General features: G+C 47.1%; 1 protein-coding gene across 1 annotated transcript; it reads left to right on the top strand.

Moving 5' to 3' along the window:
- The first annotated feature begins 2,988 nt into the window (after nucleotides 1-2,988).
- On the top strand, nucleotides 2,989-10,098 carry LOC141935889 (syncytin-2-like). The gene is made up of 3 exons (XM_074852548.1): nucleotides 2,989-3,427; nucleotides 5,605-5,752; nucleotides 8,567-10,098. Exons 2-3 carry the CDS (start codon nucleotides 5,711-5,713, stop codon nucleotides 9,875-9,877), a joined length of 1,353 nt encoding a protein of 450 aa, XP_074708649.1. The 5' UTR covers nucleotides 2,989-3,427; nucleotides 5,605-5,710; the 3' UTR covers nucleotides 9,878-10,098.
- Nucleotides 10,099-21,824: the final 11,726 nt, after the last annotated feature.

Genomic DNA, 21,824 nt, shown 5'->3' with positions numbered 1-21,824 from the left:
AGGTAACGGCTGTGTTGGCGTGCTAAGTAACCGCTGTGTTGGCGTGCAAGGTAACCGCTGTGTTGGCGTGCTAGGTTAACTGCTGTGTTGGCGTGCTAGGTAACCTTTGTTGGCTGTGTTGTGAGTGCGCTAGGTAACGGCGCTGAGGAGCAGTCCCCTCACAGGGCTGTAGCTGGCAGCCAGCGATTCTGACCTGCGTTGCAAACCGTCCTGAGACCATTTGGAAAGCCCGGCGAAATGTCCAGGTTGTGTGTTAACTTTTTATCCCTCGTTTAGGTAACGACAGGGTTTAGGAGACTGAGCATGCCGAATGTTCAAAAAGGATGTGGGAGGCTGGTTTGCTTTGGCAGGCGCAAACCAAGTCTTTCTCAGTGTGTGCTGCTTGAAACCGTGCCTGCCTTGGCTGATGTTTCTCTTGTGGTTGTCTTTCAGAATGCTCCAGGACGACCTGCAGCTCAGTGATAGCGAAGAGAGTGGTGACGACCAAGTCAGTTTTCGATGTTCTTATGCACTAGGCACACAGACATCCCATCGTGACTTGTGGAGCTGAGTTCCTTAAGCTCACCTTTCCTCCCCCTCTCCTCTTTGTTTTTGTGAACAAAACAGGTTGTTGAAAAGCCACCACCTTCTTCGCTTGCTCCTCCAAGATACAGGTTTGTTCCCAAACTACTAGCTAGACCAAAATAGGGGGGGAAATACCAAACTACCTTTTCTATAGGGGGTAGATGGGTAAGGGTTCCTGGTTTCTCTTGTAGATACAGGCTTTGGTTTCTAACTGCCTGAAGCTGCTGCTGAAAAGTGGCTTTAGTTGTGTGGGGTTTTACCAAAAGCTCCAGTCAGAAATGGATACTCCAGGCATGCTGGATTTTGCCTATGAAGCAGGATTCCATTTCCCCAGCTGTTCCCTTGTTTTGTGCTCTTCCCGTCCATGAGTGTGTATGTAGATCACACTGGAGCTGATGGGATTTTCAGGTGTAGTAGTGATGGGTGAGTCCAGTTTTAGTTCAGAAGGAAGCCCAAAACAGCCAAGTGGGTGAAGAACAGCGAAGGGTCAGGTAGACTCCCTGAGGCTGTTTCAGCTCCTCCCGATAAGGCAAGTGATTGTACACCATTCCTGCCATGGATTGCTAACCAGAAGCAATATTCAAGGTAGGCTGATCAGCCATGTGCCAGCATTAGAGGAAGAAAGGTGGAGAAGCCCATAATTTTTCCTATAGGAGAGCATGGACATCCAATTTTGGCTTAATACCTGTATTCTTCAAGCACAGGGTAATGGTCTATAAAATGAGGCTTGCAGAAGGGCCCGCCAGTTCTTGGCATGAACTGCATCCCTGCAAGCTCTTGAAAGAGAGCGTTCTCACGATACCAGTGTGGATCAGGGAGGAGCTTGCCTCCAAATCATACAAATGTATGATGTTGGAAAGAGGTTTCAAAGTCAAAAAATGAACGTTTTGATTTTGTAAGGCCATTTCAAAATGAAAAGAAGCTGTGCATAAAAGTCATGGCTCTCCCTCGGTTCCATTCACTCCCATTGTCAGTGCTGGAGAAAAACACTTTTGAGTCAGGGAGGGTGTTGGAAAAACTGCTGCTCCTTGACATGGCTGTCAATGAAGCAGTTCTAGCACCTTGAGCGAGTAACACAGAGGAAGGAGTGAAAACTTCAAGGGGAGAATACAAAAGGAGAAACCATCCTGGAATGTATGTTTCTGTCTTGTTAGCCTTGATTGGAAATTTTTCTTTTGAGGGTTGGGGCTTTCAGAAAAGCGCTTGAGAGTTTCAGTTGTTTTCTAAACTTTGGCTGGCTAAATGCAGCTTGACATTGCAGCAGTGATGTCCTGCTGCAGTATTTGTCTGGGTTGGAGTTGCAGGTTTTATTATTTCCAGAGGTTTTTTACTCCAGTGCTTCATCTTTTGAGTCTAACAATGTATTCCTTTGGCCTTCTCCCCTCTCCTCTCAGTGCCAAAACACAGGGTGTCAGCTTTAATTTTGAATCCTGCCATGTCAATAGAGTAAGTAACCTTCAGCCATGCTGCCTTCTAATTTTAGCTCATGGTGGCCTTGGAGCGCCCCACAGTCGCAGCCCAGGAGTGTGGCATCAGCACATTCCATCAGCCCGGAGTCAGGGAGCACCAGTGACTCAGACAGCTCTTCAGACTCAGAGAGCACGTCGAGTGGCAGTGAAGCAGAAGACCCTCCGAGAGCGTCAGGACCTGAGGTGAATGCAAATCAAATGCAGAGGCTGCTTAGTACAGCCTCTTGCCTCAGCCTCTCTGTGTCCAGATGCCACCAGGACAGGAGACTGGAAACACCGTCGCTGTCCAGGGGTCCCCTTGACATCTTTGCTGCATCATCAGCCTTTGGTTGCCCTTTGTTGTCCTTCTAGAGCTTGTGAATTAAGTAACAGCATAATTATAGAGTTTTACCTGACTAACCTGGAAGTGTTGCCCCCTCTCCTTTGGCATCATTGTCTAGCACTCCTGGAGGAATTAGTGCCTTCCCTGGCGGGACACAAGCGAGGTGCGGATGAGATGCACGGCTTGTCTGGGGTGTTTGGGGCCCAGCTCCACCCGTGCAGCTTTTGTGGGTGCCGAGGCTATGGGCTGCTTCAGGGTGAGACTAGTTTCCTGGTAGGTTAAGTGAGGCCGCTGCCTCCCTGCAGCTCCTGTGGGTGAGTGGCAGATTCAGCTTCTCCCAGATGGCAGCTGAAGTGATGAGACCTGCAGGAAGGGCTGGGATGTGCTTAGACTTGCTTCTGCTGAATTTGGAGAGCACTGCAGTGGCATTTCTGAGGCTTTTATTGGGAAAAGCAGACAAAGAGAACTTGGTGCCTTAAACTTTCAAAATTGAGACCATGCATTTTTTAAAAATCTGCTCCAGACATGCTCACGCCCTGTCGGGCGAGGCAGCGGGTCTGCCTCTAGTCTAACTGAAGAAGAATTTAACCTTGAAGACATTCCAGTGTATCCATGAGAGGCCAGAAAGTCCCGAGAAGTGCCATGGAAACAAGATTAGAGAACTAAGATAAGAAGAACTGTCCTGACGATTCAGGCGAGAAACTATCACCCAATCGTGAACTGTTAGTTACTAAAGTAAACCAATCCTGTATGAACACCTACTTTGAAGAAGGTTATAAAAAAGCTTGTTAAAACAATAAAGGGGCTTTTGCAGCCATTTTGGTCGCTTTCACACAATCTGATGTTTGTCGTGTCCGTCTCAACTGCGACAAATGGTGACCCCGACGTGATAAATTAGAGCGACGTGATAAATTAGAGCGACGTGATTGATTAGAGCAACGTGATTAGAGCGAAGTGGTCATTTAAAGGAGAAGTATAACGGCGGCGGGAAGAGCCGCGGAGACGGAGCCCGGTGTAGCTGAGAGCAGAGGGAATCTGCCTGGTCCGGACCTGAATTTCGACACCTAAAAAGGTGAGCCACCGGGAACGGGACTGTAATTATGGGGCAGTCATTAACAAAGGAAGAGGAGACAATTTTGTCTACCTGGAAAGCCCTATTAAAAAGAAAGGGGGTTAAAACCTCAGAACAAAGCCTGAAAAAGATTTTGCTATGGAGTAAGATGCAAGGCTTTGAAGCCACAACAGTTACTGCATTCAGTGTGAGTGCATGGCAAGCAGTAGGATTGAAAATATTGGATGAGGTCTCTAAAGGACAAAAAGAGGCATGTGAGTTGGCAACCACATGGCGCTTATTGAGTGAAACCTTAAAGGAATGGAAGATAGAGCGTGAGGCCTCTGATGGGAAACTAACAGACATTCGACCTGAAGACAATGACGGGGAGGACTGTGGCAAAGGGACAAAGGCAGTGGATACCTCAGCCTCAGGAATAGCAGGCAGGAAACCCCTCACGGGCAAAAGCAGATCGCGCCCTCGCCCACCTCCTCCTCCTCCACCATTAAATATTTTGCGGGGCGATGAGGAGCCCCCCCCACCTAGTGGTGCAGCGGCGGCCCCTAGCGGTGCAGCAGCAGAAGGGGTGATTCCATCAGCCCCCCCCGAGGAGGAAAATAGGGCGGGTAACACAGAACCAGAGAGCGAGAGCGAAAATGAAAGTGAGGGAGAAGAAGCTTTAACCACGGCTTTACAAACTCTACATATCACAGATAAACCCATGGTGAAGAAAGCCCAGCCATGGACTCTCCCTCCATCCACAGTAACTGTAATTCCAAGGTCCCCTGATTGATTTTGGGAGGGAGTTAGAAAGTATGCTGCTGAGGCTGGCAACTGGGATCTGGTTGAACGCCTCAGCCCATACTCTCCAACCCCGGCATGTCCAAAGCCTGTAGATATAGCAGCAGAGGCTTATGGTGCATTCCCTGTTTATAAAGCTGTTGCAGGCACAAATGAGCATGATGAGCACAATCCGATCAGTTGGAAGGTGGTGCAGGATTTGCAGAATAAAGCACAGAAATTTGGAATCAATTCTCCTGAGGTGATGCAACTTATTCGAATAATCAGCACAGATTTGTTGTGTCCATATGATGTTACACATCTCGCACAAGTGCTGTTTCAGCCAGTACAATTACAAGTGTTTCAATCTACTTGGAGGCAGATGGCACGAGCAGCTGCACAAAATAATGCTCGACTGCCACAAGACGATCCGAGGTTAGGACTCGGAGAAGACGCCTTGCTTGGCGAGGGACCATTTAGTAACCCTCAGCTGCAAGCTACGTGGCCTCCGATTGTCCTTGAACAGGCACAACACATAGGGATTACAGCATTAAAGCGAACCATGGAAATGGCAGCTCCAAAACAGAAGTATATTGCTATCCGGCAAGGTCCTAAAGAACCCTTTTTGCAATTTGTAGAAAAAATATCTGCTGCATTGGAGAAACAGGTAGAAGATGAAACGTTAAGACAAATGTTATGCAAACAGCTAGCAAAGGATAATGCTAATGAGGACTGCCAAAAGATAATACAGTCTTTACCAGGAGATCCTTCTATTCCTGACATGGTGGCCGCATGTTCAAAGGTTGGTACAGTGGAACATAAAATGGCGGCTTTAGCTACTGCCATGAACATGCGAAATACAGGAAAATGCTTTGGATGTGGTAAAGACGGTCATATGAAAGTAAATTGCCCGAACAGAAGGTCGGCAGGCAAGCAGCCCATGACTGTCCCACCAGGAACTAATTGCAATAAATGTGGGAAATTGGGACATTTCGCAAAACAATGTCGTTCCAAGTTTCATGCTAACGGGCAACCGATACAGGGAAACCACAAGAAGAGCGCGAGAGGGCGCGCGAGGACATCAAATCCCCTCCAGACAACAGGTCAAATCCCCTCTGTGAGCAGCTATCAGCCGCAACTACTGGCTCAGCAGGGTTGGATGTATCCACCGCCGACACAATAACTATAGTTACAAAAGACATTGTTAAGGTCCCTCTTGAGGCAAGGGGTCCCATAGGACGAGGACTGAGTGCGTTACTTATAGGAAGATCAAGTAGCACCTTAAACGGATTAATCGTGCATGTGGGAGTCATTGATGCTGACTTTACGGGTCAAATTTGTGCATTAGTTTCGACCCTTTATCCACCTGTTACGATTCCAAAAGGTACTCGTCTTGCTCAACTTGTTCCTTTTTTGAGTTGTGTCCCAAAAGCAGAACAGCGACTGCGAGGCGATGGAGGCTTCGGTTCTACAGGACCCCCTCAAGTGTGCTGGTCTCAGACTGTCTCATCATCTCGACCACATATGACGTGCACGCTGTCAAATCATGGACATTCACCGACTACAGTAAGGCTTGCGGGGCTCCTAGATACGGGCGCCGATGTGACTATTATTTCTAACTATCTGTGGCCATCCACCTGGCCAACAGAGGATGTGGACACAGGGGTAGTGGGGCTGGGAGGCTCCGCACGAGCAAGAACAGCAGCTACGGCAATTCTGATCACCAATCCTGAGGGCCAACAAGCAGTCGTTAAACCATATGTGACAGCAGCTCCCCTCAATCTATGGGGGAGAGATTGCTTGTCACAGTGGGGGGTGAAGATTACTACGGATTTTTAACGGGGGCCACTGTGCTGCAGGGTGTTAGGCAACCCACGCTTGTTTTAACTTGGTTAACGAATAACCCTGTGTGGGTGGATCAGTGGCCCCTACCAATGGAGAAATTAAAGGCCCTGCAAGAATTGGTGGCAGAACAGCTAGCTGCTGGACACATTGAACCCTCTCAGAGCCCCTGGAATACTCCAGTGTTTGTGATAAAAAAGAAATCAGGAAAATGGCGATTTTTGCATGACCTGCGGCAGATCAATGCTGTCATGGCCACGATGGGGGCTCTACAACCAGGCATGCCTTCACCGGCCATGATCCCTCAAGATTGGGAAATCATTGTCATGGATCTCAAGGATTGTTTTTTTACAATACCATTAGCTTGTCAAGACAGGGAAAAATTTGCATTCTCTGTGCCTTCTGTCAATCATGCAGAACCTGCAAAAAGATATCAATGGAAAGTTCTGCCGCAGGGCATGAAAAATTCACCAACAATTTGTCAATGGTTTGTGGCACAAGCTTTGTCACCTGTAAGGGAAAGATTCCCTACCAGTTATTGTTACCATTACATGGATGACATCCTGTTAGCATCAAACAACAAGGAGCAGTTGAATGACATGGAGAATGTGACTAGAAATTCATTACAACACTATGGATTAGTTATCGCCCCTGAAAAGGTGCAGAAAGTAGAACCCTGGAAGTATTTAGGACTAACAGTCACAGGTAGGCAGGTAATGCCTCAACCTGTGAAACTTAACCTTGAAGTTAAAACCCTTAATGATGTACAGAAGTTAATGGGATCTCTGAATTGGATTAGACCCTATCTCGGACTGACCAATTCACAACTGCAACCTTTATTGGAATTATTAAAAAATTCCAATGATCCAAGAGAACCCAGAGTATTAACTGAGGAAGCATTAAAGGTAATTCACATGGTGGAACGATCTATACACGAGAAATTTGTTTCTCGAATAGATCTGTCTCAATTGGTGCAACTCTTTGTACTAATTGACAAAACTGTACCATTTGGTGCTTTGGTGCAGTGGAATTCTGAGTGGGATGACCCACTGCACATTCTAGAATGGATGTTTCTGTCATTCCGACCACGAAAAACTGCTCCTGGACTGTTTGAGCTTATTGCTGATGTAATCATAAAAGCCAGAAAACGATGTACAGAACTAACAGGGCGTGACCCAGCTAAGATTGTTTTACCTGTTCAAAATTGGTATTTTGAATGGTGCTTGGCAAATAATTATGAACTACAGGCAGCCATGGCGGGTTTTCAAGGACAGGTGTCATATCACCTGCCGTCACACCCGCTACTGAAATTTGCCCGAGAAATACCATTTGGTCAAAAAAATTTAAGCCGCCCAGAACCAGTGAACGGCCCTACTGTTTTTACAGATGGCTCAGGAAAAACAGGTAAAGCAGCAGTAGTATGGTATGAAAACAACAACTGGAACAACAAAGTAGTATATCAAAATGGTTCTCCACAAGTAGTAGAGCTACGTGCAATGGCTGTTGTTTTTTCTATTTTTTCTGTTCCTGTAAATATTGTAACTGACTCAGCGTATGTAGCTAACTTAGTTTCTAGACTAGACAAAGTGGTTTTGACCATGTCAGACAATCAATTATTATTTGATGTACTTTTAGAACTCTGGAAAAGTATTCAACTACGGACAGAACCTTATTTTATCATGCACATCCGTAGTCATACCACTTTACCAGGATTTTATACAGAAGGTAATGCCAGAGCGGATGCTCTTGTTTCCGCTATGGCTCTTAATACTGTTCCTAACATTAAGCAACAAGCTGTATTATCACATCAATTTTTTCACCAAGGATATCGAGCTTTACGACGGCAGTTCGGCTTGTCTCATGCGGAAGCTCGGTCTATTGTAGCCGCCTGCCCTGACTGCCAAGGAACTCACACACCAGTGTATTTTGGTACTAACCCCAGAGGTATGCAGGCTTTACAGATTTGGCAAAGTGATGTTACTCACATAAATGAATTTGGCCGACAGAAGTATGTTCATGTTTCCATTGATACTTATTCTCATGCCTTAGTAGCAACAGCACATAACGGGGAGACAGGAAAAGATGTAGTTCGACACTTCCAAAAGGCTTTCTCTATGCTTGGGGTACCACGCCAAATAAAAACGGACAATGGCCCAGCATACATTTCACAGAAGGTTCAAACATTTTTTAATTTGTGGGGTGTTACTCATGTTACAGGAATTCCCCATTCCCCAACAGGACAAGCAATTGTTGAGCGTGCACATAGTACGTTGAAGCGGCAGCTTCAAAAACAAAAAGGGGGAATGATTGGGGAACCACCACAGGCATGTTTAGATAAAGCAGTTTATGTTCTTAACTTTCTCCATTACGGGGATAATTCTTCTTTACCTCCTCTTTTTCAGCATTTCTCTTCTCTTTTTTCAAAACAGGATTTGCAAAAAGACATCAAAGTGCATGTTAGAGATCTAATTACTGGCCAGTGGAGTGGACCATGTGAATTATTAACCTGGGGCAGGGGTTATGCTTGTGTCTCTACAGATGCCGGCCCTCGCTGGGTTCCTGCTCGGTGTGTTCGGCCTGTGCTGGAACCTGCATCAGGCTGAAGGATGGGTAGTTCCACAACCCAAGCAGAATATCTGGGTAACTTTGGCAAATATGACACATCAAGAAACCTTGTGCCTTTCTACTGCGAACCCGGAAAATCCATTCTCCACCTGTTTGGTGGGAGTGCCAGTAGACACATGGCCAATCCCACAAACCCTTCAGGCTTTCTCTCTTTGCAACTCTTCAAAAAATTGTACAGATAATTGGGATGGTGTATATAGTCACCTTCCACAGGTTACGCAAGAACCCCAAGAGCTAGAGTTGCTAGGCTCTGTTATAATGGATGCTTGTGTGTTTTTTAATTACTCCTATAACACCACACGGAGAGGGCAAAATGTGAATGCAACTAATGCTGCTTATCATAATTCAACTGCTTGGTGCAATTATACTTCGACTAACATCTCACGATCTTTTGCTGTTCCTCTTGCATTACCTCCTGGTGTGTTTCTAATCTGTGGAGATCGTGCCTGGGGAGGCGTCCCATCTAAACTGAATGGAGGCCCGTGTAGCCTCGGACGTCTCACGTTATTAACACCAAATGTGTCAATGATTCTGAATATGACTCGAAAACATAAGCGAGTCCCAAGGACCGTTCATCGGTTTGAAAGTTCTTGTCGAGATAACGTTGAATTCTGGAATCCAGGCCAGATCATAACGGCCTCCATATTGGCACCAGGAGTTGGTGTTGCAAATGCCTTAACGACTTTGAATAAGTTGGGATGTTGGCTTAGCAAACAGACTAATGCTACTTCTTTAGCTTTAAGTGGCCTTTTAACTGATGTTGATAGTGTTAGACATGCTACTTTACAGAACAGGGCTGCAATTGACTTTTTGCTTTTAGCGCAAGGACATGGATGTGAAGATTTTGAAGGAATGTGTTGCATGAATTTGTCTGACCACTCAGAATCTATTTTTAAAAGTATACAGCAGCTGAAGGATGGTGTGAGGCGTCTAACAGAAGAGGACGGATTGGATTGGCTTACAAGGATGTTTAAAGGATGGGGACTTTCTGGATGGTTGATATCTCTGGTCAAAACTGTGGGGGTCATGATCTTGGTAATTGTGACTGTGCTTTTGATGTTGCCATGTCTTGTCAGTCTTCTGCAAAGGGCCCTGCAGAAGACTGTTTCTGCAATATTTCTAGCACAAATACAAAAAGGGGGAATTGTCGGGGGAGGCAGCGGGTCTGCCTCTAGTCTAACTGAAGAAGAATTTAACCTTGAAGACATTCCAGTGTATCCATGAGAGGCCAGAAAGTCCCGAGAAGTGCCATGGAAACAAGATTAGAGAACTAAGATAAGAAGAACTGTCCTGACGATTCAGGCGAGAAACTATCACCCAATCGTGAACTGTTAGTTACTAAAGTAAACCAATCCTGTATGAACACCTACTTTGAAGAAGGTTATAAAAAAGCTTGTTAAAACAATAAAGGGGCTTTTGCAGCCATTTTGGTCGCTTTCACACAATCTGATGTTTGTCGTGTCCGTCTCAACTGCGACAACGCCCCGTGGCTTCAGACAGTTCCTCCAGCTTGCAAAACATTCTCAGGCCACTGGGGAGTGCATGGCTCTATCCTATGGACCACAGCTGGGCAAGCTGAGTGATCTAACTCCCCTGTGAATGCAGTTTTTATCTTCCCTCTGACAAGGTGTATCACAAAACACAACTGCTTGCAGTTCATGACTTTCCCAGGAGGAATCTGAATACCTGTCTGTACAATTCAGACTGAGGGAGGAGAAGAAAGTTCATCCAGAACTGGTGAAATGCTTATTTTCAGCACTGGAAGTGCCTTAATTTTGATTAGCATTAGCAACAAGAGGTTTCGCAGTTGCATCCCCGCCACTACAAAATGATTAATCTTTCTAAACCCAAGTAGATAAAATGTCATTTGAGGATACTTGTCAGTGAGCCTGAAATCCATATCCGCTGTGCTCTGCGTTCCCCCTTTGTCGATTCTGATATCGTGTCTTTTCTTTTTTTAACCAGAATTGATCAAGCTTACTTGGTCTGCACTTTACATGAACTTTTAAAACCTGAGTCATTTTTTTCTTTTTTTTTTTTTTTTTTCCTTCTTCTTAGAGGGCAGTGGAGAAGGAGTTTGATCAGAAGAGAAAGAAATCAGAAAAAGAAGTAAAGTCATTGCAGTCTTTAGCTAAGGAGGACTCCAGTAACTTGAAGTGAGTATACACTGGTGGAATAGCAGAAAGATGCATAAAACTGAGTCTTTCTTTAAGAGGTTGAGGCAAAGAACTTTATCTCCTGTCCTCATACTTGTGAGTTTGCTGGTACGCTAATGTGCCTTCTGAAACTTCATCTGCTGCAGATTTCTCTTTCCGTCCTGGAACCAAGCACGTGGCTGTGGGAATGTAATTGATTTGCCGTTGTATTTGTGGATGATGTGAAGTGATACTTGGGTGTCCCCTATCCTCCTCTCTCTCCTTACTGCTGAGGATTATGGTTCTAATCATCCAAGCACAAGCTGATGTTTCAGTGGCTGGTCATCCTCCCATACTTGGTTTACACTGCTGCAAAAGCCTTGAATGTTGTGGCATTTGTGCTGCTTTCCAGCAGCTGAGATGGGGATGAAGACTTTGCCATTTGAAACCCCAACTTGTCCATCCTGCAGCTTACCTTGCTGCATGCTCTGCTCCGTGTATTAGACGTAGCTCAAAAAATGTGTTCATGCTGCGAGAAATTTAATTGCCACTTGTGCCCGTGCTGCTTTTCCTTCTAACTGCTTGTCCAAAGTGCAGTGGTGGTGATCTGGCAGCAGATGATTGCCCGCAGTGCCCTGGGAGGTGGCAGCGGCTCTGTGGGGAGTAGCACAGGCTTGTTCTGCACGGTAGTTCAGGGGCGTCAGGGCATGGCAAGAGAAGTTGCCCTCTGGCTGAAGATGTCCCTGCTCATTGCAGGGGGGGTTGGACTAGATGACTTCTAAAGGTCCCTTCCAACCCCAACTGTTCTAAGATGCTCAGTGAGTAAGACTTGAGAGTTCAAGTATCAGTTCTTTCTGGTCTCCGTAGAAATAGAACCAGCCTTGCAATGCTTTTAAGAAGGGAGTTGGACTAGATGATCTTTAAAGGTCCCTTCCAACCTAAACCATTCTATGAGTCGATGAACTTTTCTTTGCCCATGTCCTCCTCCTTCTGGGTTCTGCTGTCATCTTTATTTGGGGGAAGTTTGTTCTCTCTCTGCGTGGGAAGCAGCAGAAAGCTTTATCCGATTCATGACACTTCACATGCGTTTAAAGCTCTTAGTCTTTGTAAAGTGAGAAGATGATGTGAACGCCTTTTGCACAAGGAGAAACTGAGGTGCAGACAAATGGAGTTGCTTGCTCAGACTCCCGCTGCAAAGAGGTGAAATAGCTGAAAGTGTGGCCCAGGAGTTGTGGCTCTTGTTCCTGTGACCGAGCAAGCACGTCCACAGCAGAGAGAGTTGTGGCAGCCTCTTGGGAAAGGACATTGTCCTAAGTGTGACTGTATGCCCATCAATTTTGACTGGATGATCATTGCCATGTTGTTAGTTGGACAGGTGGTGACGAAAGCAACAAGTCAGGTGTTAATGCTGATACTCTCTGCTCCCTCAGCTGCTTTTGCTGTCACCGGTTACGGGCTTTGAATAGCACTTGCCTAACAGACACACAACCAGCGTGCCGTTTGAATTGTGACTCTGTCTGAAATTTCAGGTGGGCTTTATGGCCAGGGGTTTCTCATTTCTTCCAGCATAGCATTTGCAGTCCTTCTGGTAGATCTGCTGAAACTTGCCCCGTCATTTGCAGAAGAGTGTACTGCCAGCATTTTGGCCAGGTCTTTGCTAGAGTGAATGCTTCCAAGAGCACGTCTTCACATGGACAGTGTTCTCAAGAGGGGTGCCTCGTGCCCCAGTCATGGGCTACTACTGCATTCAGTTGCTGCTTGCCTGTGGCTTGAATAGGAGGTATTGACTTGTATTGGTATGCAGCGTTGAGGTTTGTGTCCTGACGATAGGAGTAAACTGCTTTCCTGCAGAGAAAATACTGACGTACTCTTAAAGCACTGAGACAGTGGGGCTAACCCTTCGTTGGGTGAAGGGCTATTTCAGCTGTGGCAATAGTGGAAGGGCTTTAATTCTGGGGTTCATCCCTCCCTTCTTGTCAGTGAAAACGAGCACCCCCTCCAGCCATGTTCTGGCTTGCGGAGTGGGAAGGATAGGATGCATTTCTGGGGAGAGAGGGCTCTGGCTCTGGTCGGGGGATGCTGCTGTGCTCTGTGCACTCCGCTCTGGAGCGTCAGCTGTACCAGGGTAGTGAAGCTGGGGAGCATGTGTGCAGTGAGTAGGGACTGTAGCAGGGGAAAGGTGGGTTGTGGAAGAGGGGAGAGGACTGTCCCATGCACAGCAGGATGAAGCAAGATGTGCAGTGTCTCGCTTCAGTCTTCTCATGGGGTGTAACTTAATTTCCTCCTCTTCTGATGTGGCAGTCCATGAGCTGGGGTTCACTGCTCAGCGTTTTCTTGGAAACTTTGAGAAGCTGGATAAAATGATGTGACTGAGCAGTAGTGAAAGAAGGATTAGAGCTATGTAGTGCTGCTTAGAGCTGCCGGAGTTCCCTGGTAATCCTAACTTCAGAGGATCAGAAATCTGATATGCCACTGTATTATTACATCCCATTATTACATGGGATAGTCTCTGCCATTTAGAAGCACAGCATTTTAAGTCTCTCTCACCTGAATCCTCTGAACTTTTGTAAGTGTTGGCTAGCTGAGCTGGCAGGTCTTAAAGGAACAACTCAGTTTAATTGTGTGAAAGCATGTGCAGGATCGAGTGTCAGGGTGAGTATGTCTGACCATAGAAGACACCTTCTACCATCACGGAGAGAGAGAGAGGCAGTGCTGCGGTTCGTTTAGCTTGTTGGGTGATTTGTCCCAGGGATTTTAGTTGCTGTAATTACCTCTCTCCCTCTTTCAGTGAGAAGGGGCTGTGTTGGAGGGATGCCGTTTTTGCAACATCCTGATATTCTGGTTGCAAGTCTTTACTCCGAGGACAAGTCCTGAGGCTTATTCCTACTGGAAAAGCAGCTGGCTTGTATGTTGTTGGCAGCTGAAGATGTGGTGTCTAACGCACAGCCAAGTCCCTGAAGTTTCACTTTGCTTTTGCTGGACTCTTTCTGTTACCAAACCATTTCCCGCTCCCTGAGAAATTGAAACAGAATTGGTACTTGGTGTAACTCAGTTGCTAAAAATTCCCTACATTACATGTACACCATATTCACCCTAATTGATGAATTTGCTTCCCATCTCCAGAGCATCCAAGGCTTCGCTTGAAAGCCAGCAGAAAGGTGTCCTGCTACCCCTGCCACTGCCACCCGTGTCTCCTGCACCAAAGTCAACCAAGACGGCCAGAAAGAGACCCAGAAGTGAGAGCGATGAGCTGCCGGCCATGGATAACACTGCCAGGGACAAGAGCAGCCACACGGATCCTTTGTTGTCCAAGCACAGGAAAGAGGAGAGAAATCACGCTGACCTGTCAGAGGGCATCAAAGTAGGTATCCGTTACAACTGGCGGGGTGTTTCCTGCGGCACGTGGGCGCTGTGTGATTCTCTTTAGGAACGTGCTCTGAGGATATTAACAAGGACGGACGATAAACCAGCCACCAGAGAAAGCTCTCTGAAGCATTCTTGCCCCTTTAATGGCTCTCTGTGACTGTCTGTTGCTAGCCCGAAAGCCTCCATTGTAGCTTCTCTGCTGACTTTCCGTCACCTGTTTTCATTTCACCAGTGAAATGTAGTGAGAAGGGGTGACCAATAAAAACCAAGAGCATCATGTTTATGGTAGTAAAGCTTTCTGACCGTAGGCAACTGCAAGTACAGTTTTGATGTCAAAATAAGTGTGTTTACACAAAGAGTCAATTGCTTATAAATAAGAAACAAGCAAGCTGTGGTTTTGACTGCAACCTGGGTAGGAGGTTTTATAGCTTGCTTAGAAAATTGTTAATGATCCTTACAGATGGATCTTTGCATTTTTGGGTTCTAAAATTCAATTCTGATGCTGTTTATGGGTGGCAGGGTGTGTGTGCTCTAGGATGTTGTCGTGTGTGTGTGTGTGTATTAAGCCAGACTCTGCACGCGGCATTAGCAGGCTTCAAAGTGCTTGCTTTTTCCTGACAGTGTAGTTAGTAATAGAGAATGAGCAACTTCTGTGTGGTTAAGCTGGAAATAAGTGTGAATGGGTATTAGCCGTTCCTGCCTTGGCTAGCGGCCATGAAAAGTGTGCTGCTTGCAGCCTTGCTGCTATCTTAGCCATTGTGCAAGGAAAGCTGCTACTTAATTTCTTGGAAAAGTTTGAATGGTATTAAGCCTTAGTAGCAGCCAGGTAAGAAGCCAAGTTTCCATTTCCATTATTGGAGGGGGTGCTGGGGAAGAAGCTGAGAAGAGGGGGAGAACCTGGAGAATAGACTATGCCTGGGACAAATAAACATTTTCTCTTGAAATGTAGGAAAGCCAGGCTTTGGAATTGGTTTAGACGTATGTCTCTAACCAGCTTTATCTCCACTCTGTGGCTCTTCAGGGATCTGCAGGGGATGTCACAAATCCTTTCCGAGTGACGCCTTCGGCAGATGGTGCCTCCAAGGCGGGGAGACCTCAAATCAGCTTTGAAAAGTAAGTTTCTGTTTTACAACCCTCATCTCTGTTTTCTGAAGATGCCAGGCAAGGCTGGTCCTACAGCCACCCTGGATCCTGCCGCATGATGAGCACTTCTTTTAGGAGGAAAGAGGGAGGGAGAGATGTCTGAGACCTGCCCTGTAGTGCCTTCTCATGTCTGGGACTTACCCCCGCCCCCTCAAACACAAAGCAAAGGTGTCATTACAACAGTTCTTGGTTTGAGGGAAGCTGCTCTAGAAATCAGGTACTTTTTAAATGGGAGAGAAGGTGTCTCTTGTGCCTGCCTACAGGTGGTGGGTTTTGATGTGTCTGGTTCTTGACAAGTAGCAAACTCCTCTGTCACAAGGTAACTGTCACAGGCAACTGACTGTTTCGGGGAGGGCGTGACTCTTTACTGGCTCGTTTTGTTAGTGCACAGGTGGCTGTGTGCTGTTTGCACGGTGAACAGATTATCCCAGTGCACACAAATGCACGTGGTCGAACTTTGTCATTGTTTGGGTGTTGATTGAGAGCAAGACCTGTAGAAGCCTTGGTGACCACATCTCTTGTAGGCAGATAACTTGAATGCAAGCTCTTTTAGTCCGAGATGAGTGCCTGGTACTGCAAAGCTTACCGTATGTTTCGATGAAAATGTGTTTGTGGTACTGCACTCGAGGAGTGGTGGGAGGTCACATAACTACCATCTTTCTATGGGAGCAAAGAAGTAAACCTGGCCTCACAGTAGCCTAACCTCTAGTGGCTTTTTATTTTGAAATAGTACTTGCCAATGTTATTCTAACATACATTTTTTTAGGAACTCAGTTAATTTTATCTGTGCATGCAGCTGCTGTGTATTTCTGTACATGCAGACCACATTCACTTAGTGGCTATCATAACTGTAAGGTGTGTTTGATAAGGCTGTAACAGGCTTACCGAAACAGGATGTTTGGAGTCCTGGCATCCTCTAGATATGAAGGTAAAATTGATAATTCTCCTGCCCTTTTTCTCTGTTTTCTGTTTTTCCTCTCTCTGTCCCCAATTCAGAGAGCACCCGGTGGAATACTACATTGAAGAGGCGAGGAGGCTGAAGCACATAGCTGATGCAATGGTAAGTCTCGGCCCTGTGCTAGAAATGCTCACCAGCTCTCGCATTCAGAGCCGATCCCTGCCTGCATGGGATAAGATTCAGCGGCTAACATGACTTCCACCCTTGGCGTGTGTTCGAGTCGCCCGTGGGGAGGCTGTCTTTATCTGCCAAGTGTTGAGACATTTCCCTTGGCTATAAACACCCCTAGAGAACACGCCTAAGAGAAGAGGCTTCAGAGCTGGCGCTGTCTGAGGTCAGCAGGCCTGTTGGCTTTGCAGAGCTGCCACAGAGTCCTTGGAAGAGAGGTGCAACAGTTAGTTACAACACAGTTTACTCTGAACCATCAGGATCCTCACGGTAATTGTGTTGCTGGTGAACAAGACTTGGAAGTGCCCGTTGCAGATGCCACTGTCTTTCTCCGCTGTGGGCGGTTTAACAGCGTGCGTGAAGGAACATCTTTTGTTGCTACTGATGGTTCACTCAGCTAATGTACGTTTGCCACTTGCCATTTACCTGTGAAAATGAAGTGAGGGAATACTGCAGTGGGCAAGCCCCATCTGCCTCTGCCGAGGCAGGCCTGCAAGACCAGGCGATAATATCCAAAACATGTGAAGGTAATAAATTACTCAAGGAAGACATTGAGGGAGAGATAGAAATAGCCAGAGCACACGCAGCTGGTGACTGGGACCACATTAGGGGCTCTGCTGAGAAGCCTTTAATTATCACCCAGAGGCCTGACTTGCATCTTTTCCTTTCTTCAAATCCTGCCTAACTAGGGCAAAAAAAGGAATTCAGGTACACTTGAGAGAAGTAGCTTTTGTCTTAGTCTAAACAGGAGAATTTTGTTCCCAATAGACCGACAAGACTGGAAGGGCCTTCCAGTACCTAGATGCTGCCCTTTCCTTCATCGAATACGGCCTTGCCTTGGAATCGGACCCAAGAGACCGAAAATGCGCTTCCAGCGTGTTCAGAGGCACCATAGATCTCCTCAAGTAAGCGGTTTTCACAGCGTGGTGGTCAGGCAGCGTGTTTGGAGCGGGAGGGGGAGTTGTGTTGTTGTTTGCAACTGGCAGCTCTGGATTCCCCCCCAACGGAGCAGCGCCCGGGTTGCTGCACAAGCACGAGACAGCCCATGGCCAGGCACCAGAGACAAATCCTTTGGCGTGTTCCAGCACCGCTGATCAGAAGGAGGCACCGTGTCCTACTCGGCACCTGAGCCGCGCAGCCGAGGTACACCAGAGGACACTGGTTACGACAGTCAAGGACATGAAGGAGTTTTTAGTTCATCCAGCTCTGGTGTTGCTTTTGCCTGTCGGCTCAGTAGTATTTCAGTTAAGAAAAGCAAAGCAACTGTATTGTGTGTGGAAGAACAGTTTGTGCTTTCTGGTCTTGATGGACTGTATTTCCAAGTTGGTGGTGTTGCTTTGTTTTCAAAGAGGAGATTGGCTTGCTTGTTTTTTGCCAGAAGAAACATTTCCACTAAGATGTCTGTCTTGTCCAGAAACACTTGAATTAATATTTCACCTTCAGTAGCAGGGGCACCTCTTCTGGGCCCCAGGCCTAGAGGTGGCCCATGGAGGGCTTCTCCTTGTAGGGATGGTGCCCGTTAATCAGCGTAAGAGCAGAGTGAGTCACGTAAGGGGCCACATCTGTTCCTGCTGCCCGGGAAACAAGGCATTTGGAGACACAGTCCTCTGCTCAGGATCGCACAAACCACTCGGTGCCAGCACTAAGAACTCGGGGCAGGTTTCCTGACTTTTGGAGCGGTGTTTGAGATAACAGCATGCACTGATTGTTCATAAACAGTGGGCCTTCAGAGCACTGACGGCTGACAAGACTCTGTTCATTTTGTTTCCTTAGATTCGTCATGACGCTGAAATCCTTTACAGACTCCACAGCATCTTCACAGGAAGTAATCTTTGCTGTGTTATGGTATGTAACTGTTTTTCCGTGCCTTCATATTCTGTTTTTAGACTTGCCAGACCCATTAATTTCAGGGGCGAAGGAATGAGTTAAATGGGAATTGGAGTTCTGCAAGGAAAAAGAAAACACAGTATAAAAACCAGAATGAACTGGAACATCTCTGAAGGGAGCCGGGATACCACAAGGGACCACGTGTGGAAGGCACAGGCTCTAAAATTCGATCTGCTGGTAACTGGAGAGCACAAAAGGGCTTTCTCCAAAGGTGAAAGAATGTGCTTTGGCTGCCCATGTTTGAGCCGCGTAACTGAAGCTGAAGCTGAACATAGCGAAGGCTCTTCTGGATGGGGGCTTGCTCAGCTTGTGACACCTACGGGAGGCTGGGCACATGTTTCTATAAAAGACCAGGCATGGCCCTTCCTCGGTTGCTTTTTTTCCCTTGGGATGTTTTGAAAGAGTCTTTTCTTAAGCTGAGCCGGAGGAGGAGACATTGGGAGCTTTCTTGCCGCTGCAGTACAGCTGATGTGTGCCTGCCTGTGTCCCACAAGGCTGGTGACTGCTGAGCAGGCAGCAGCCGGCGTCAGCACTGATGCTTGGGTGTGTTTCTGTTCACAGCATGCGCTGCCAGTCCCTTCTGCACATGGCAATGTGCCGTTACAAAGAAGACACTGCCCTGAAGTATTCCAGGATCCTGAGTGACCACTTCAAGGTAGGGCCCGCGTGTCACTGAGCTGCCAGCTGGGTGGCTGCGGGACTTACTGCTGTTGGCTGACCAGCCCAAACCTAACAAGAGTTCTGTTCCTTGCTGCAGACTTCCTCCAGATCTACACAAGCACCTTTTCCACGTGTTGCAAGGTAAGATTTAAAAATACGTCCGTTGTCACGTTTGTACGAGGGTGTGAGTGAAAACAGGAGCTGGAGTGTTTGAGTTGCTGCCTGCATTTGGGAGTGCCTCGCCACTCGCTCCTTCTTGCCCCCTGAAATCATACCGTTCGGGGCAGGAGTATTTCTGCTCTCTCCTTCCTGTCTTTTCTCCTTGGAAAGGGCTTTTTTTGTTACGAGGTCCAGAGTTATGCCTTCACCCTGTGGTAGCAGAACTTTCATAGTGTTCTCTTTGGCTCAGTCACCACTTAAGAAAAAGAAGCTAATTTTCTAATTTCGGAGTTGTTGATCGTTTTGTCCTTTCTGTGTACCTGCAGCAGTGGTGCTGTGTATGTGGCAGCAAAAGTCAAAGTCAAGCTGTCATGTAATGGTGTTTGACCTGGTGCCCAGCAGACTGGGCCCGTGTTTGAATGACAGGGAGCAAGATGGAGTTTTTCTGTGTGCGGTGGCAATTGCATTTGGCAGAGAGCTACCCGGCTCCACGCCTGTCCCTATTAAACTCTGTGGCTGAGAGAGGTTTGGTTGGTCTTTTAAGAGTGATGCTGAAATTCCACCTTGCACAGTACAGTTTATTGGGAAGTCAGTGGTGTCCCCAGAGCAGCGGTGGAAGCCCTGTCCTACCAGTGCCTAAAAGTGGGTTGGGTGAAGAAGTGCTGTGATGAAGCCAGCCTGTGTCAGAAGGCAGGCAGCTGGCCACTTTCACTGGCCCTAGGGCTCTAAAGAAGCGTGTGTGGGCTGACCTGGCTGCTGTGACCAGCTGTCAGAAAGCTCCAGCCTCCATCGGTGGGGAGCTTCAGCGTGTCTGAAATGGAAGTCGTTTGGAAAAAGCATTCCGATAATGTGGTGAAGGCTTCCCCAAGTAGGTGTAGATGTTGGGAGGTGGCTGGGTGGCCCTTTCTGATGTCTGGACCCACATTTTTTTTCATCAAGAGGAGTCCTCTGAGTCACACATTGCTTCAAAAACCTTGGCCTTGCACTCGAAGGACAATTACTTGTTACGTAGCTGAACACGTCTCAGTTTTCAATACTCCACTCCACGCTGCAGGCCTGGATGGTACCAAATAGCTCCCGGCATCAAATAGTCTGATGTCTTTCACTCTGAAGTTAACCTTTCGTGATGGTGTTTCTTTCTCCTGCAGAAGCACAGACATGGCTTATGCTGGCAGCTACAGCGGGAACAGCAATGGCTCTGCAGTCACTGTGCCCTACAACATCCCAGACATCAGCTCTGCCTATGTCAACATCACTTCCCATATCCTCTATGCATGTGATATTTGGGAAAAGGCCGATGCACTGGCCGGGAAGAACACGGGTAAGTTTTTGCCCTCTGTCTTTTCGGTCACATGTGTGGTGGTTGTGTGCATGTACTTGCTTCAATCCTAACGCTCAGCGTAGCAAACGCTGATCAAAGCATCACGTGTGTTGAAGCAGACAGCTGTGGCACATTGGCGGGTTATTGGCAGGGATACCTGATGGTGATAAATTGATGAGTGCTCCAATTCAAAGGTTGTCTTGGCATCCTCAGAGGTCTTAAGAGCTCAGGGGTGAGGGTATCAAGTGCAGGGAACCAGCCAAGTTGCTGCACGGTAACACGAGAAGCATAAGGGGGTTTTTGCGGTTTGTTTTTCCCTTGGGGGCGCTTAGCTTTTCTGAGTTGGTTCCCCTTCTTTAAAAACAGGTCTTTGGCCTGTAGCCTCGTGTTTTAGTTGGTTTGTCAAACCTGCAGGTATTTTGGCCTTGAAAACGGTGAAGCTGGCTTCTCTCGGTAACAGAGAAGCCGAGCAGCTCTTGCTTTGGAGTCCCTGCTGGGCACAAGACCAGTATTTGCCGGTACCATTTCCTGAAATGGATGCTACTTTTTGGATTTTACAGTTTTGTTGTTAAAAGTGTTGTGTTCTCCTGTGGTACAAGCAGCAGTGAATAAGCAAAAGCCCTGGAGTGGTTTAAAGCCCAAAGTGTCGTGAGCTGCTGTGGGCGACAGGATGTGTTGCCACCGTCTGCTGGCAAAGTGGCACAAGAAAATCATCACGATGAGCCTGGCTGAATTGTGGGAGGGCTGTGCTGAAATTCAAAAGGCTTTGCAAGTCCCCCTTTGAAGGGAGTAACTTCAGTTGCTGGGTGTCCTCTGAGCAAATCTGTGCTCGCAGCAGCAATGCGTGTGTAGTATTTTGGGTTATATCCTCCAAAGGCTGGTAAAAGACTGTCACTGAGAAGGACAAAACCTGCTCTCTGTTGCTGTTTTACCGGAGGGGAATGATGACTGGGGTAGTAAATACTGCCAGGGGCGTGGATCTGTGCAGGACAACAGTAAATACTCCTGTGGGCTTGGCAGTTGTTGCCGCTGTTCAGGATGGTGAAGGAGTTTCAGACCTGGAGCCTGTTGATACTCAGCGTAAGGTACAGACGCTCAGAGGTACAGAGAGCAAGTACATCAAACTAAAAATAAAAAAAGGCCGCATCCTTGATTCTTTTCTGCAATTCATAGGGAGTAAGAGGAGGAGGAAAGAGCAGTGGCCTTGAGATATCCCTTAAACAGGGAAGATGAAAACTAGTGGAAAGCGGTTGGTTGTAAGTGATGTTGGAGCCACCTGTGCAGAGCTGGAGCTGGCGGCAGGAGAGGAGGGCTCTCTCCAATCTGCCTGACGTGCCCAGCTGTGAGCAGCCCCAATCAGAGCTGTATCTCTGT

This window comes from Strix uralensis, chromosome 29, assembly GCF_047716275.1.
Source record: "Strix uralensis isolate ZFMK-TIS-50842 chromosome 29, bStrUra1, whole genome shotgun sequence".
Taxonomy (NCBI): domain Eukaryota; kingdom Metazoa; phylum Chordata; class Aves; order Strigiformes; family Strigidae; genus Strix; species Strix uralensis.
Note: the sequence above shows the minus strand (reverse complement) of the source record. Positions and strands in the feature narration are given on the sequence as shown.

Bases quoted from the DNA above. Each gene is read 5' to 3' on its own strand.
- LOC141935889 (XM_074852548.1), top strand. From the start codon at position 5,711: ATGACGTGCACGCTGTCAAATCATGGACATTCACCGACTACA. The intron at 5,753-8,566 runs GTAAGGCTTGCG...GTGTCTCTACAG, and splicing joins ATGGACATTCACCGACTACA to ATGCCGGCCCTCGCTGGGTT.